This window comes from Macaca mulatta, chromosome 15 (genome assembly GCF_049350105.2).
Source record: "Macaca mulatta isolate MMU2019108-1 chromosome 15, T2T-MMU8v2.0, whole genome shotgun sequence".
Classification (NCBI taxonomy): Eukaryota; Metazoa; Chordata; class Mammalia; order Primates; family Cercopithecidae; genus Macaca; species Macaca mulatta.
Window position 1 is genome coordinate 14,557,256 of NC_133420.1, and position 16,593 is coordinate 14,573,848.

The 16,593-nt window shown below is 48.7% G+C and overlaps 2 protein-coding genes across 61 annotated transcripts in view; one reads left to right on the forward strand and one right to left on the reverse strand.

The window, feature by feature from the left end:
* The window catches only part of TSC1 (TSC complex subunit 1), a 53,647-nt gene extending 41,900 nt beyond the window's left edge, over positions 1–11,747 (forward strand). For 41 of the 50 annotated variants that reach the window (XM_077967269.1, XM_077967276.1, XM_077967283.1 and 38 more), the window contains 6 exons: positions 23–205; positions 1,425–1,535; positions 2,281–2,403; positions 5,486–5,673; positions 5,751–5,912; positions 6,343–11,747. In XM_077967269.1, the coding sequence (XP_077823395.1) occupies positions 23–205; positions 1,425–1,535; positions 2,281–2,403; positions 5,486–5,673; positions 5,751–5,912; positions 6,343–6,862 (1,287 nt within the window). In that variant the 3' untranslated portion in view covers positions 6,863–11,747. The remainder of the gene's footprint in view (positions 1–22; positions 206–1,424; positions 1,536–2,280; positions 2,404–5,485; positions 5,674–5,750; positions 5,913–6,342) is intronic. The other 9 variants (XM_077967294.1, XM_077967296.1, XM_077967299.1 and 6 more) reach the window with 1 other exon arrangement.
* Positions 11,748–13,080: 1,333 nt separating this feature from the next.
* SPACA9 (sperm acrosome associated 9) overlaps positions 13,081–16,593 on the reverse strand; it is a 468,643-nt gene continuing 465,130 nt past the window's right edge. For 5 of the 11 annotated variants that reach the window (XM_077967393.1, XM_077967395.1, XM_015116482.3 and 2 more), the window contains 2 exons: positions 15,526–15,728; positions 14,354–14,824 (listed from right to left, as the gene is read on the reverse strand). In XM_077967393.1, coding sequence (XP_077823519.1) covers positions 14,503–14,824; positions 15,526–15,728 — 525 coding nt within the window. In that variant the 3' untranslated portion in view covers positions 14,354–14,502. Of the gene's footprint in view, positions 13,509–14,353; positions 14,825–15,525; positions 15,729–16,593 lie in introns of those variants that run through there. The other 6 variants (XM_028834683.2, XM_077967396.1, XM_001104586.5 and 3 more) reach the window with 3 other exon arrangements.

The following is a 16,593-nucleotide window of genomic DNA, read 5'->3' on the forward strand; positions in this document are numbered from 1 at the left end:
TGACATTTCTGGTCTCTGCTAGAAAGATCAGTTGAAGTTACAAGAGAAAGACATCCAGATGTGGAAGGTTAGTCTGCAGAAAGAACAAGCTAGATACAGTCAGCTTCAGGAGCAGCGTGACACTATGGTGACCAAGCTCCACAGCCAGATCAGACAGCTGCAGCATGACCGAGAGGAATTCTACAACCAGAGCCAGGAATTACAGGTATAAACTGGAGCACCAGGCAAAGCCAACTGCGAGAACGCTGGAGAGCAGTGAGGAGGGAGGCAGCTGGTTTCCTGGGGTGTCCTCGACTTGTTCAGCTTCATTAAGCTGAATGCTTTTCTCTCTGAAATCATGGCAGAGATTCTTCATGGCTGGTGAATCTTTTTTTTTTTTTTTTTTTTTTTGAGACGGAGTCTCGCTCTGTCGCCCAGGCTGGAGTGCAGTGGCCGCATCTCAGCTCACTGCAAGCTCTGCCTCCCGGGTTCACGCCATTCTCCTGCCTCAGCCTCCCGAGTAACTGGGACTACAGGCGCCCGCCACCTCGCCCGGCTAGTTTCTTGTATTTTTTAGTAGAGACAGGGTTTCACCGTGTTAGCCAGGATGGTCTCGATCTCCTGACCTCGTGATCCACCCATCTCGGCCTCCCAAAGTGCTGGGATTACAGGCTTGAGCCACCACGCCTGGCCATGGCAAGTGAATCTTACTTAGGGCAGAGGTTCCCCAACTTTCTTGGTTCATATAGTAGCTCCCTTAGTGTCTCAGTCAATTTTTTTTTCTGCAGCCAAAAAGAAACACTTAACAGTTCTGCTCATTAAGTCGATCTGAATAACTTAGTGAGTATGAATGTCCTAACAACTTAGTAGGTGTTTAGAAATAATACACATAAATTTAAAAAAATAATAACTGCAATTACTAATGCCTCGTGTGCACCTATTGGGCACTGCATGGCATCTCAGACCTTGAAATCAGAGTGGACAGTGACACCCTCATTTCCTGTTTCACACTGGTTTTCCTTGTGGTGCTTTGTATCACTGCACCCAAAAAAGCCCAGCTTCACAAAGACGTCATCCACAGTCGCAGCATCATTTCCAGCTAGTTGGTAATTCACAGGGTGTCCAACAGATGGCGCTGCGTCTCCCTCGAAAATTTAAAATCTTTCTGCGGCCTCTCTGAGTTTGCTGGGTAGCCTCAGGGCTCTTTGGTGCACAGCTTGGGAACTGAGAATCTTAGGTCTCTTTTTTTCTTTTGTTAAACAGTAAGGAACTCAGAAATCAACCATAACTTACTTTTTAAAACTAAGATATCAAATCCTGAGGGCCCAAGAAAGTAGAGCCGTTGAGCTAGGCATTCCCAGTCCTTTGTGGGCTGGTGGCCAGGTAGGCTTGTGATCCGGCCTGTCAGTGCTCCTCAAACTTCATGTCCACGTCTCTTTGGGTAGACGAAACTGGAGGACTGCAGGAACATGATTGCAGAGCTGCGGATAGAATTGAAGAAGGCCAACAACAAGGTGTGTCACACTGAGCTGCTGCTCAGTCAGGTTTCCCAAAAGGTAAGAAGAAATGAGGCAGACCTGAATCTGTTGAAACACCATTTGCTAACATTCTTCCTTCAGACAGGTTAAAGAAATATATTACTTGAGTGTCTGTGTCATGGGTTCCCAACGGGAAGTAGTTCTGCTGCCCCCATGTTCCCTGACATTTGGCAGTGTCTGGAGACATTTTAGGTTCATGTTTTTGGTGCTACTAGCATCTAGTGGGTCGGAGCCAGGGTGCTGCCAAATATCCTACAATGCACAGGCAGCCCCCTGCAGCAAAGAAGTATCCGTCCTAAACCCTGGTCTATGTGTATCCCATGGAACCCTTTCTTCACACTTTGTTTACATAAGTGTCAAAAGTTTGTTCAGGTTTTTGAGCGTGATTCCTCCTTCTTTGGGAACTACTGCACTTCATACATCATTTTGTCAAGAACGGTGAGTTTTCCCTAGGGCTTTATGCCACTGGGCCTTGGTGGTATACCTGTCCACCTTCTCCAGGTGTTCTGTGGGTGGCCAGTTTTGATGGACTGCATTCGTGCTGTCCCCTTTGCAAAGCACAGTTCCGAAGTGCATTTCTATTTTTGTTGTCCTTGGGTGCCATCCTCCCCACCTGCCATTATGTCAGGGACTGTAAATCGATGGGACTTGTTTATTTTGCTTTAACATTGAAATAGTGTGCTCCTAGCTGATTCCCTATTTCATGTCCATGTGCTAGTTTTATGTCGTCAGATTTTTCACTTTGCTTATGTTTTTTGGCTAGCTCTCAAACAGTGAGTCGGTCCAGCAGCAGATGGAGTTCTTGAACAGGCAGCTGTTGGTTCTTGGGGAGGTCAACGAGCTATATTTGGAACAACTGCAGAACAAGCACTCAGATACCACAAAGGTATGCCAGGGCTCAGGGAGCCAGACCTTAGTGGGGAAAGCATTTCAGACCCAGACAGTATGTCTCCGGCATGTTATATAGAATGGCTTGATGACTTGTTTCCTAAAAGACGGAGTGGCAGTCCCACTTCCCCCTGGTCCAGATAGACAAGCACTTTCCAGCCACCGTGTGAGCTTGTTTCTCCTGTTGGGTTGCTTTGAAGTTAACTCGCACTGAAAGCACCTAATGGTAATTGGTACAGAGTAGGTGTAAAGTGTTTCCTTTCTCTTCCCTAAGCCCCCTTTCAAACAGGGAGAGAAAAAAAGAAGGATGGGGGACCAATTCTGTTTAACATACCTCTCAGGACTGTGGGTATAGACTGGCGTACATACCAGTTTTTTTTTTCCTTTTAATGTTGGATTTCTGCAGATGGTAGTTCAGTCCTGGCAACAAGGCCAGCATTGGGATGATCTTACGTTAATTAGTGCCTCACCAGTGGTGTCGAGGCAGAAGTTTTAAGTCACTTTATAAATAGCCTCAGGTAATGTTAGTGAATGAGGTGGGAATTGAATTTTAATAGTAACTGTTCAGTTGCTTCCTGTCACTAACTTCTCCATCACACATGGGCCTCCTTTTTAGGTTTCTTGGGCATGTGCTTTGTAAAGAGTCCTTTTCGCCGGATGTAGAGAGGAGTCTTAGAACTGGAGATAGTAATTTTCCTAATATAATTACTCTTTATTTCTTGGCTCCTCTCAGCTCTCAGAGTCAGACTCCCTTTCTTAGAAGGATGTTAAATGTGGTACTTTCTCTAGAAAGCATCTGTCACTTATTTTGGAGGTGTAATGACTTTGGGAACAGAAAGGGGGAGAAACAGATCCGCAGCACAAGAGAGCTCCTGAAAAAGCTGCTGAAACGCGCCCGTGCCATCTCCTGAGCGAAGCCTAGACGGGCGGCCTCCATGGAGCCCTTGTGCTCTTTGGGACCTTGAGTAGCCTCCTCTCCGTGGAGCCCTGTTTCCCAGTTCATTAAACAGGGGTGATGCAGCTGAGTTGTGATAGTCAGGATGCCTTCAATTGTAGACAACAAAAACCAAACTAGGACTGGGCACGGTGGCACATGCCTATAGTGCTATTTGGGAGGCTGAAATAGGATTGCTTGAACTCAGAAGTTCTAGACCAAGCCTAGCAACATAGCAAGACTTCATCTCAAAAAAACAACAAAAACAAAAAACACTCAACTGGCTTAACAGTGGAGAATTTTATTATTTCTCTTGACAAGAGGTCGTGAAGCAGGTGAGTTCCAGGTTGGTCAAGTTGGCCATTCAGGGACAGCATCGAGGAGCCAGGCTCTTTCCATTCTTCTGCACTGCCTTGCTTATCCTGCAGGCCTGGTCCTCCAGCTAGCTGCACTCATGGTTGCCAGGTGTGTGCCATAGGCACAGATATGACAGGCAGACACAGTAATGTCCCACAGAAGAGGAGAGCATCTCTTCCTATTCCTCAGCAAGAAAATCTTTCCCAGGCCGGGCGTGGTGGCTCACTCCTGTAATCCCAGCACTTTGGGAGGCAGACGTGGGTGATCACCAGGTTAGGAGATCAAGACCATCCTGGCCAACATGATGAAACCCCATCTCTACTAAAAATACAAAAAATTAGCTGAGTGTGGCGGCCCACACTTGTAGTCCCAGCTACTTGGGAGGCTGATGCAAGGGAATCGCTTGACCCTGGAGGCGGAGGTTTCAGTGAGCCGAGATCATGCCACTGCACTTCAGCCTGGTCAACAGAGCGAGACTCTGTCTCCAAAAAAAAAAAAGAAAGAAGAAAACCTTTCCCAGGTGCTCCCACCATACTTATCTCCCCTGTTGGCCGGGCCTGTCCTGTGCCCATCCCTAGCCTAGTCATTGCCTCAACCCAGTCAGGATTTGCCCCCGAACCTGGAGCTAGGGTTGCTCTTGTTCCATCCTGAGGAGAAGGAAGAGTGAGTGGTGGGGAATCAGGGGGGAACAGTTGGTAGGGGTAGCTGTAAGGATTAGTGAGAGGGCACGGATGTTCCTGGCGGATGTTCCTGGTTCAGTGCTTTGCATGATTATCCATGAATAAGTTCTATTGTTTATGACAAAGGCCAGATAGATGCGTTCAGCTACCCTGTGCTGAAGTCTGGAGCCATTTAGCACAGCTGGAACAGCCACATTATCAGAGCCAGTTCTGAGTTTAAATCAGTTGCATTCTGTAACAAGGAAGCATTGGGCTCACCAGACAGCATCAAGCCAGGGGCGCCTTCGTGAAAGCTCATCTCCTTGCTGTTTACGGTTTATTATCTTTTCTAAAAACCAAATATATGGCAAATTTTATGTTTTGTACAATTTACCACAGTAAACATACACACACAAAAGTAACACAGGCTTAAAAAAATATCCTTTCTGCCTTCTTTCTGAGCGTTAATGTGTACTTGCTCTGGGTTTCAAGCTGTTCCAATCTGTCGGCTGCAGGCCATCTGCCTTAGCACGATCAACAAACCTTGTCAGGGCACCCAGTCTGCAGAGGCTGCTTTGCTTGAGCAGACCTGCTCCACTGGCGTTCCATTCTGTAGCCCCACCTGCGCTATTGTCAGGAGGGGGAGAAAAGGAGAAAGAAAGCAAGTGGCCTGCGGTACCACTAGACTGAAATGATAGCCGGATACTGGCGGATTTTCACTTGGTGTTTTGGATACGTATATGTTCGCATAGTTGATTGTACTATTCACACAGTCTTGTAGTCTGCTTTTTAATCTTTTTACTGATACCATATCATTTTTTAAAAAGACTTAGAAATATAGGATGTATTTTAATTTACTTAGCTGTTCCCCTGACATTAGACTTAAACGATGTTTCCAGGTTTTTGCTCTTATAAATATGCTGTGATGATTATTTTTGTGCAAAATCTCTATGTTTCACATGCTTTTCTTGGGGATTGATTTCAAGGAAGGGTTACTAGGATAATACTACCAGCTTACTAAAGTGCCTTCTCAGTCCTTCTTACATTGTCTTTTCAAAATGGATACAGCGTGTTTATTTTTTATAAGTACTAATTCTAGTCTTTTTTTTTTTTTTTTTTTTTTTTTTTAGGAAGTAGAAATGATGAAAGCTGCCTATCGGAAAGAGCTAGAAAAAAACAGAAGCCATGTTCTCCAGCAGACTCAGAGGCTTGACACCTCCCAGAAACGGATTTTGGAACTGGAATCTCACCTGGCCAAGAAAGACCACCTTCTTTTGGAACAGAAGAAATATTTAGAGGATGTCAAACTCCAGGCAAGGTAACTTTCATCAGGAAAGGCTTTTGTGTTTTTATTAAGTGGAACTTCCTGTATTCTGGCTGGTCTGTATCTTTCAGAGGACAGCTGCAGGCTGCAGAGAGCAGGTATGAGGCTCAGAAAAGGATAACCCAGGTGTTTGAATTGGAGATCTTAGATTTATATGGCAGGTTGGAGAAAGATGGCCTCCTGAAAAAACTTGAAGAAGAAAAAGCCGAAGCAGCTGAAGCAGCAGAAGAAAGGTAGGAACAAAGAATTAATGACCTTGGGATTAAGCTGTCAATTACAGCAGAAGGACTGTGTCACATGGTGTGGGAAGCAGTTATAGCTGATTAGACAGGGCTGCAGCGCTCAGCTCACTCCATTTCAGAGACCCACTCTGACGTTCCTTTCCTCCAAACGTCCAGTGATCTCTTCATGTTCCTTTTCCCGGCCTCGAGTCCCTCCATACAGCCACAGGAAGTGTTCACACTTAAGATTGCCACCTAGTATCCCTAGCTGTGACTTAGGTTTCTCTTGATGAGATCTCTTGCTTGAGTCCAGTATTATAAAACAGAGAGTGGGCTAGCAGAGTTCAGCATCAGTGTGAGTGAGTGTCAGTGTAATTCCACATCTTCCAAATGTGGATGCCTCAATCACCAGCTCCTTCTTTCCTCCCGGGCTTTCTTACAGGCTTGACTGTTGTAATGACGGGTGCTCAGATTCCATGGTAGGGCACAATGAAGAGGCATCTGGCCACAACGGTGAGACCAAGACCCCCAGGCCCAGCAGCACCCGGGGCAGTAGTGGAAGCAGAGGAGGTGGAGGCAGCAGCAGCAGCAGCAGCGAGCTTTCCACCCCGGAGAAGCCCCCACACCAGAGGGCGGGCCCATTCAGCAGTCGGTGGGAGACGACGACGGGAGAACCGTCTGCCAGCATCCCTACCACTGTGGGCTCACTTCCCAGTTCAAAAAGCTTCCTGGGTATGAAGGCCCGAGAGTTATTTCGTAATAAGAGCGAGAGTCAGTGTGATGAGGACAGCATGACCAGTAGCCTTTCTGAGAGCCTAAAGACGGAACTGAGCAAAGACTTGGGTGTGGAAGCCAAGACTCCCCTGAACCTAGATGGCCCGTACCCATCTCCCCCGAACCCGGACAGTGTTGGACAGCTACATATCATGGACTACAATGAGACTCATCATGAACACAGCTAAGGATGGTGGTCAATCAGTGTTAACTTGCATATTGTTGGCACAGAACAGGAGGTGTGAATGCACGTTTCAAAGCTTTCCTGTTTCCAGGGTCTGAGTGCAAGTTCATGTGTGGAAATGGGACGGAGGTCCTTTGGACAGCTGACTGAATGCAGAACGGTTTTTGGATCTGGCATTGAAATGCCTCTTGACCTTCCCCTCCACCCGCCCTAACCCCTCTCATTTACCTCGCAGTGTGTTCTAATCCAAGGGCCAGTTGGTGTTCCTCAGTAGCTTTACTTTCTTCCTTTCCCCCCAGAATGGTTGCGTCCTTTGAACCTGTGCAATATGAGGCCAAATTTAATCTTTGAGTCTAACACACCACTTTCTGCTTTCCTGAAGCTCAGATTACTGGGTTGGCTCTCAGTTAGACCAGGTAGTTTGTTGCATTGCAGGTAAGTCTGGTTTTGTCCCTTCCAGGAGGACATAGCCTGCAAAGCTGGTTGTCTTCACTTGAAAGCTGTCACATGAGACTTTTCCACTGCTTTTTGATTCTGAAGTTCAGCATCTAAAGCAGCAGGTCTAGAAGAACAATGGTTTATTCACACTTACATTCTTTTGGCAGTTCTAATAAGCTTCCTAGAAAGTTCTGTGTAAACAGAAGCCTGTTTCAGAAGTCTAGAGCTGGCACTGTGGAGACCATACACCCTTTGGGAAAGCTCTTGTCCCTCTTCCCCCACTACCTCTTATTTATTTGGTGTTTGCTTGAATGTTGGTACTATTGTGACCACAGGCTGGTGTGTAGGTGGTAAAACCTGTTCTCCGTAGGAGGCAAGGAGCAGTCACTGGGAGAGGTTAACCGAGAAGCACTTGAGCATGAGGAACTGCACCTCCAGTCCATCTCAGCTTGCTGGGCCTTTTGTTAAACCTTCCTGTCTGCTGGCCTCCCTTTGTGTGCACACGCCTCTTGTTCACGTCAGCTTATTTGTGACAGTGCAGCACAAAGGCTCTGAAGGTCCAAAGAGTTTCTGCAAAGTGTATGTGACCATCATTTCCCAGGCCGTTAGGGTTGCCTCACTGTAGCAGGTTCTAGGCCACCAGAAGGGGGGCAGCTTTTTCATACCAATTCCAACTTTCAGGGGCCGACTCTCCAGGGAGCGATGTCATCACACTGTCCATGTTAGTAATGGCAGAGCAGTCTAAGCAGAGTCCGGGAGAATGTTGGCAAAAGCTGGCTGTGTATGCCCACTAGGCTGCCCCACGTGCTCACGAGAGATGACACTAGTCAGAAGAGTGGCAGTGGCAGAGAATCCAAACTCAACAAGTGCTCCTGAAAGAAATGCTAGAATCCTAAGAATTGTTGCCTGGTGTTCCAGCTGAGGCAGGGGAGAGCTGGTAGGAAGGAGCCAGTGAACTTGGCTTTCCTGTTTCTATTCTTTGATTAAAAAGAATACAAGGATTCAGTCATAAAGAGGTAAAAAAACTGTCATGGTACGAAATCTTAGTGCACACGGAGGCTTCGAGCACTAGAGAATGAAAGTCTTTTTTTTTTTTTTTTTTTTTAGCATGGCAATAAATATTCTAGCATTCCTAACTAAAGGGAGGTAGACAGTTGGAGACTCTATGTCACCCTGGCTATACCGGCAGAAAACCTGTTCAGGCAGGCTTTCTGGGTGTGACTGATTCCCAGCCTGTGGCCGGGCGTGGTCCCAACTACTTGGCCTAGCACAGGCCGGCAGTTGGCCCTGAATTGTCAGATGTGGAGTATTAGTGACACCACACGTTTAATTCAGCTTTGTCCAAAGGAAAGCTTAAAATCCAGTACAGTCTAGTTTCCCGGTTCAGTTTTAGAAAAGGAAAACGTGAACAAATTTAGAAAGGGAAGGAAATCCCATGAGTGAATCCTGAAACTGGTTTTAAGTACTTTCCTTCTAGAGATCTGTGCCACAGAACAAGATACTAGGCACTTAAAGCTTTTTCCTTAATTGGCAAAGGAAAAGAGGCCCAGGTGAAAAAGAAAACGCATTTTAGAAATGGACAGGTTGTCAAAATAAAGGGAAGAAAGGGGGCAGCATGGACAGAGGCCTAGGCCTGAAGCTCGATGGACATGTCTGTGCAGGGCCCTCAGCTCGTCCATCCAGCCTGGGTGTCCCTTTCCTCAGCTTTATAACAAAGGTGGCTCCAAGCTCAGGTGCCTCTGAGTTCCAGGAGGCTGTGGGTTTCACTCAACCACGGATGGGAGAATGAGACCTGGAGTCGTGGTGAAGGGGCCCAGCCTAAAACTGTAGGCTTTCATGTTGCACAGAACTCGAGTCAGTAGTTAGGTTTGGTTTGGTTTTGGAAGTGGTAAACCTGCCGAGAGTCACTTGGTCATGCTGCAGTGAGTAGTTTTAAGGATGGGAAAGGTGACAGTAGGACTCTCGAGAGGCAATTCAGTCCTGGGCAAAGGTATTAGTACAGTAAGCGTTCAGGGCAGAGTCTATCTTGAAACCAATTAAGCAGCTTGGTATTCATAAATACTGAGATTGGATGGCCTCCATCCAGGAATCACTATGGGTGAGCATACCTGTCTCAGCTGTTTGGCCAATGTGCATAACCTACTCGGATCCCCACCTGACACTAACCAGAGTCAGCACAGGCCCCGAGGAGCCCAAAGTCTGCTGCTGTGCAGCATGGAATTCCTTTAAAAAGGTGCACTACAGCTTTAGCGGGGAGGGGGATAGGAAGACGCAGAGCAGATGAGCTCCCGAGTCCCTGCAGGTGAATAAACACACAGATCTGCATCTGATAGAACTTCAATGGATTTTCAAAAAGCCATTGACAAGACTCTGCCATAAAGTCTATAAAAATTGTTATTATGGGATTGGAAGAAACACGTGGTCATGAATATAAAAAAACTGAAACCCAAAGGTAGGAAGGTCAAGGTCACTTCTTCGATGGAGAAGTTGTGAAAGATGTCATTGGAGAGGAGTGTTAGGACCAGCATTACTAAGGCAGGTGGGCAGACAGTGACCTCTCTAGGTGTGCCCACAGAGTTTTTCAGGAGAGAAAACTGCCCGACCTTTGGGACTAAGCTGCAGAATCTTCTTACTAAGCTTGATGAGTGGAGAGGCAAGAGGTGAGCTACTTTGTGAGCCAAAGCTTATGTGACGTGGTTGGGGGAAACAGTCCAAATTGTTCTGAGAAGGTGAACTGTTACAACCCAGGAACAGGTTCTGGAAGCCACTGACAATTAGAAAAATTCACCCACCATGCCGCACATTACTGGGTAAAAGCAGAGCAGCAGGGAACAAAACTCCAGACTCTTGGGCCGTCCCCATTTGCAACAGCACATGTAGTTTCTGGTATAGTTGTTGAGAAAGAGAAAACTCTAGCCGTTGTTCAGAGAAGGATGTATAAAATGGTCCTGGGGATGAAAGGATCTGTGAGACCACAGAGGCTCAGACTCGCTGTTAAGAATAGAAAACTGGGTATGTGTTTCATGTAGCCAGCAGAACCGAAGTGTGCTGTGACAAGCCAATGTGAATTTCTACCAAATAGTAGAGCATACCACTTGAAGAAGGAACTGAAGAGCAAACAAAAGTTCTCCACAGCGAGACTCACCTTATCTCACTGAAAGCACTAAGAGGTGGGAGGAGGCCTGTACAGGCTGGAGGAGGGTTTGGGCAGAGTGAAGGCCCGGCCAGGACCTTGGTGAGATGGAGTGCCGCCCACCTCCTGCGGATACTCTTGGAGAGTGGTCCCCCCAGGGGGCTCTGCCCCACCTGGAGAAGAAAGCTGCCTTGTGTGGAGTGACTTAGATCAGTACACGATCTATCTGCTGCACCTTCACTCTCCAGGGTACATGCTTTAAAACTGACCTGCCACAAGCGTTGGAAAAATGTATCCAGTCTGAAGATGTTTGTGTGTCTGTTTACATCCAGAGTTCTGTGACACATGTCCCCCAGATTGCTGCAAAGATCCCCAAGGCATTGATTGCACTCGATTAAGCTTTTGTCTGTAGGTAAAAACAAGTTTAGGTCGAGGACTGGCCCCTACGCTGCTGCTGTGACCCTTGTCCCACATGGCTTCTCTGTCCGGAACTCTTCGATGTGCCCAGGGGAGCATGTTCCTGTCTCCTCCATGCCGTCCTGCAGTCCGTATCGGCTCGTCTGAGGGAAGAGTAGCTGTAGCTACAAGGGAAGCCTGCCTGGAAGAGCCGAGCACCTGTGCCCACGGCTTCTGGTCATGAAACGAGTTAATGAAGGCAGAGGAGTTTCCTCCTCGCTTCCCAGCGCCACATTACCCACCCTCTGAGATAAGTAGGCTGGTTTAACCATTGGAATGGACCTTTCAGGGGAGATCCTGAGAGTCTGAGAACCCCCAGACCAACCCCTCCCTCCCTTTCCCCACCTCTTACAGTGTTTGGACAGGAGGGTATGGTGCTGCTCTGTGTAGCAAATACTTTGGCTTATGAAAGAGGCAGCCATGCATTTTGCACTAGGAAGAATCAGTAATCACTTTTCAGAAGACTTCTATGGACCACAAATATATTACGGAGGAACAGATTTTGCTAAGACATAATCTAGTTTTATAACTCAATCATGGATGAACCATGTGCGGCAAACTTGCAGTTTAAAGGGGTCCCATCAGTGAAAAGAAACTGATTGTTTTTAACGGACTGCTTTTAGTTAAATTGAAGAAAGTCAGCTCTTGTCAAAAGGTCTCAACTTTCCCGCCTCAATCCTAAAAGCATGTCAACAATCCACATCAGATGCCATAAAAATGAACTGCAAGATAAAATGGTACAATCTTAGTGAATGGGAATTGGAATCAAAAGGGTTTGCTGTCCTTCTTAGAATGTTCTAAAACGTCAAGGCAGTTGCTTGTGTTTAACTGTGAACAAATAAAAATTTATTGTTTTGCACTACTCTGCTGTGTGGACATGGAGTGGCTTACACTGGCCTTGGCAGGCTTATAGGTCAAGCAGGGAACTGGTCCAAAGATACGAAGCCTTAGGGTCTGGTTTGGCTACCCTGGGTGACTGGAGGAGGAACCTGACGAATAATGGATTTGGGCTTTTGTCTCTAAGAAGACTCTTTGTTCTGGCAAATTATCTGGTGCACAGCCACACATCCTACCTGTATCTGCCTCAAATTCATGTTCTTCCTCAAAGAGTGGCCAAGGGGCATAGTGTGGGAGGGGGTGACTCGAATCCTGTCTACAGAGAAACCCCCAGAGCCAGGCTGTCTGCAGGGGTGTGTTGTTCCTCCGTGCTGGCATGCTGGGTGTCTCGGAGTCCTTTTGGGGGCACTGCACTGACATGTCAGTGCTCCAGAGCTTGCCCTCTTGAGCCTTGCGGGTTGTGTTAATGTGAGTGTGCCAAGGAGACAGTGCCGCTCCCAACACTCCCTTCTCCATGCCCTTCATGGGCTTCGGAAGGCGGCCAGAAACTGCCTTTACACCATTTTGACATCCACACTGGCTAATGATCTCTTGGCCTGGACTTCCATATAAGGACCAGGGATGAGTTTCATTTGCGATGTGGCTTTCAATTGCTTGCCTCTGCCTGGCTGTGTCTGGAAATCAGCATTGCTCTGCCCATTTTATTTTTATGTGTTTGTTTATTTGTTTGAGACAGAGTCTCACTCTGTCGCCGAGGCTGGAGTGCAGTGGCCTAGTCTCGACTCACTGCAACCTCCGCCTCCCAGGTCCAAGTGATTCTCCTGTCTCAGCCTCCCAAGTTGCCGGGATTACAGGCACCTGCCACCATACCCGGCTAGTTTTTTTGTATTTTTAGTAGAGACGGGTTTTCATCGTGTTGGCCAGGCTGGTCTCAAACTCCTGGCCTCAAGTGATTCACCTGCCTCGGCCTCCCAAAGTGCTGGGATTACAGGCGTGAGCCACCGCGCCTACCCTGCTCTGCCCATTTCAATGGTTGAAGCAACTCCTTTGAGACTAAGACTGGGAGGTGGCAGTTTTTAATTTCTCAGGAAAATTCAGGTTTTCTTATCTGACTAGATCTCTAACTAGACTTCCCACCCTTGGAGGAAGATCTGAAGGCTGGCTCGCCCTCTGGAGCTTGGGCATGAGCCTCTTAGAAGCTGACTGGAGACAGGCACGCCCCCTTGCCTAGGGTGGCCTCTCTCTGCTGTCTGCTGAGGCTCTGCATGTGTGGCTACTGCCCAGTGTCCTTTGATGTCTTAGGGGAGATGGAGGTTTTCTTTCAGGGATAAATCCCAGGAAACCAAGCCAGGCAGAGAGGTGGTAGAATACTTTTTATTCTCGACTGTCTCCCCCTGAGGAAGCAACAATACAGAAGCTAAGTCGTCCCCTGTGAAGGGAAAAACCAACAGTCAGACATTACTTTGGGCAAGCTCAGAAGCCAGGGACACATTTTACAATGTTTGGGGTTCAACTATGCTGTGAAAACCAGGTCACTGCCCTTGCTCAGGAGCCGTAAAATCAGAATTCTGGCTTCGGTCATGGTCTCCCTCTCCCAAGTAAAGGAGAAGGGAAGGTGGGTTTATTCCCCTTTGGCTGTGGTCCAGAGAACTAAACACACTGAGTTCTGGCCAGATGCGGTGGCTCACACCTGTAATCCCAGCACTTCGAGAGGCCGAGGTGGGTGGATCAGTTGAGGTCAGGAGTTCAAGACCAGCCTGGCCGACATGGTGAAGCCCCGTCTCTACTAAAAAAAAAATACAAAAATTAGCCAGGTGGGGTGGTGGGTGCCTGTAATTCCAGCTACTCAGGAGGCTGAGGCAGGAGAATCGCTTGAACCTGGAGGTGGAGGTTGCAGTGAGCCGAGATCATGCCACTGCATGCCAGCCTGGGAGGCAGAGTGAGACTCCATTTCAAAAAATAACAATAAAATGTAAACACACTGTGTTCCACATGCTCACCCCCACTCCATCCTGGAGGGGAGCATCCCTGGCTCGCAAACAGCATGTGCCTTGCCTACAGTTGGGGCTGGTGGTGGGGCAAGGAGCGTATGGTCTCCAGCTTGGTGGCTCACTGCAAAGCTGCAGCCCGCAGCAGGGACAGGCCTGGCACTGGAGCCGGATGTGGCTCAAAGAGGACCTAGGTGACAGTTCAGTGCCCTCCTTGGACCCTCTACCACGCCATCCTGTTTGGGAAACTCCTGTAAGTGGGTTTCCTCTTCATCAGCACGGAGCCTGATGCTTAGAAGCGGAAACATTAGAAGTTAAAGCAAGAGGGCCGGGCGCAGTGGCTCACGCCTATAATCCCAACACTTTGGGAGGCTGATCACGAGGGCGGATCACGAGGTCAGGAGATTGAGACCATCCTGGCTAACACGGTGAAACCCCATCTCTACTAAAAATACAAAGAATTAGCCAGGCGTGGTGGCGGGTGCCTGTAGTCCCACCTATTCGGGAGGCTGAGGCAGGATAATAGCGTGGACCCGGGAGGCGGAGCTTGCAGTGAGCAGAGGTCACGCCACTGCACTCCAGCCTGGGCAACAGAGCGAAACTCTGTCTCAAAAAAAAAAAAAAAAAAAAGTTAAAGCAAGAGAGAGAGAGGAAGTCTCAGTAATATATTGGCTGATTCCCTTTGGGGTTAGTAAGTGGCAGGGGCCGTGGGTACCAATGAAAAAAGGACCAACCAGTAAAATCCAAATTAAATAGCAAAGCTCTCCACCGATGTAGCTCCCTGGCTCTGAGTTACAGTTTCCCACCAGGAGGCCTCCAGGGCGGTTTTGAACATCCCCTGGGTTTGAGGCTGACTTTGGTGAGCTGTCTACACTTGTGTTTAGTGGCCCCGGGCTGGGTGCCTATGGCCTGGGCAGGACGAGCGGCTCCCCTGGTGCTCTCCTGGCGTGCCTGGGGCTCACTCACGTGCTGCAGCACCTTGCGTGGCAACTTCTCAGAGTGGGCAATCCATTCTTTCATTAAGTCTAGCACGAGGGGGATGAGGCTGACCACGCCTCCGTAGTGGTTCCGGGCCTCGTCACAGCTGAGGTGGTTCACCACGTCATGAGGGTATCTGCAGGATGGCAGGGGGCCGGGTGAGCCCATGCTCCCGGGACTTGCCATGCCGTGGCAAGCAGCCGCCAGACCTCAGGCACAGCAGAGTCACCTGGGGAGGCTTTAGAACTGGACACACAGCATGCTCAGGCTCTCTGTCCCCAGAGATTCTGGCAGACCAGGCCTGGGGTGCCACAGGCCTCAGGTAATTCTGGTGTGAAAGACAGGAGGTGCAAACCACTGCCCCACGGTCCGCAGGAACCTGGGTTGGGGGTGAGGAACTGGCTGGCTCATCCCTCTGGCTCATCTCACCCTGGTATCTACAGAGCTTCCCCGGGCTCTGGCCCACTGTCCCGCGGGCTCCCAGGCTGTCAGGATGAGGAGCCCTCAGTGGCGGTGCTGCTGCCCCTGGGAGGCAGCGCTAGCGTCCACTTCTTTGCATGTCAGTGAGGATCTCTGTGGGCTTCCGGGGGCAACTGCTCTGGGCTCTACATCCGCTTCTCCACCTGCCTGGTGCTAACACCCGTGAGACATTTGGTATCCTGCCATGTCTATGATGCTTGTAAAGAAAAGTTTTCGTTGAATCCGAGAGGAGACTGGGATTTCCTGCCCAGGGTGGTCTAACAGGAGCCACATGACCCAGACAACAGGAAAGAAGCAGGACAGAGGCCTCCCCACAGGCACACACGGGGCCTCAAAAGCAGCACCAGAGGGACTTACTTTGCTCTGAGGCTGCTTAAGTCATTGCTTTGGCTAACGAGGGTTTTGCATTTCTCGAGGAGGTTGTTGGTGACTGGGGTGCCAGAGTGCACGGCCTCAAAGTGCTGGCAGAGCTTACTCAGCTCTGAACAGATGTCCAGGAACATGAGCAGAATCCGCCGGTCTGTGGAGTTGTTGCAGTGGTGTTCCATGTAGCTCTGCACCTGCAAAGGCCACCGCCACATGAGCTGGGGACATGCCAACCCGGGTCCTGGCTGGCTTATGGTGCAGATGTCCAGGAGCACCCACCCTACTCCCTCCCACCCTCCATGATTCATGGGGGAGATGCAAGTAACGCGTAAGCATTTTAAGGTACAGACCACTCTATATAGTGGTATCTCTCTGGATGGATGGATGGATGGATGGATGGATGGATGGATACATAGATAGATGATATGAAATTAATGGATTGGCTGGGCACAGTGGCTCACACATGTAATCCCAGCACTTTGGGAGGCTGAGGTGGGCAGGGATCACTTGAGGTCAGGAGTTTGAGACCAGCCTGGTCAACACGGTAAAACCCCATCTCTACTAGGAAAAAACAAAATTAGCCAGGCGTGGTGGCACATGCCTGTAGTCCCAGCTACTCAGGAGGCTAAGGCAGGAAAACCACTTGAACCCGGGAGGCGGAGGCTGCAGTGAGCCGAGATCACGCCACTGCACTCCAGCCTGGGTAACAGAGCAAGACGCCATCTCAAAAAAAAAAAAAAAAAATTAATTAAATTAAATGGATGGATGGATGGGTAGATAGATAGACGGATATAAAATCAAGTGTTCCAGCACCATGCAAAATGCTTTACAGGCCTGCTCTCACTTGTCTTCATCTAAACCCTACACACTGAGTAGGTACCTTTTTAAATTCTCATCTTACAGATGAGTACCATGACATGAGCACTGGAGGTCTGGAGAGGTGAAATAACCTGCCCAGGGCACCAGTGGCTTAGTTGGATGTTGTCCCCAGCTCAGTGGCTCCATGCCCTACCCCTCACCTGTCCCCATGCCACCTGAACCAACCACTACCTAAAGCAA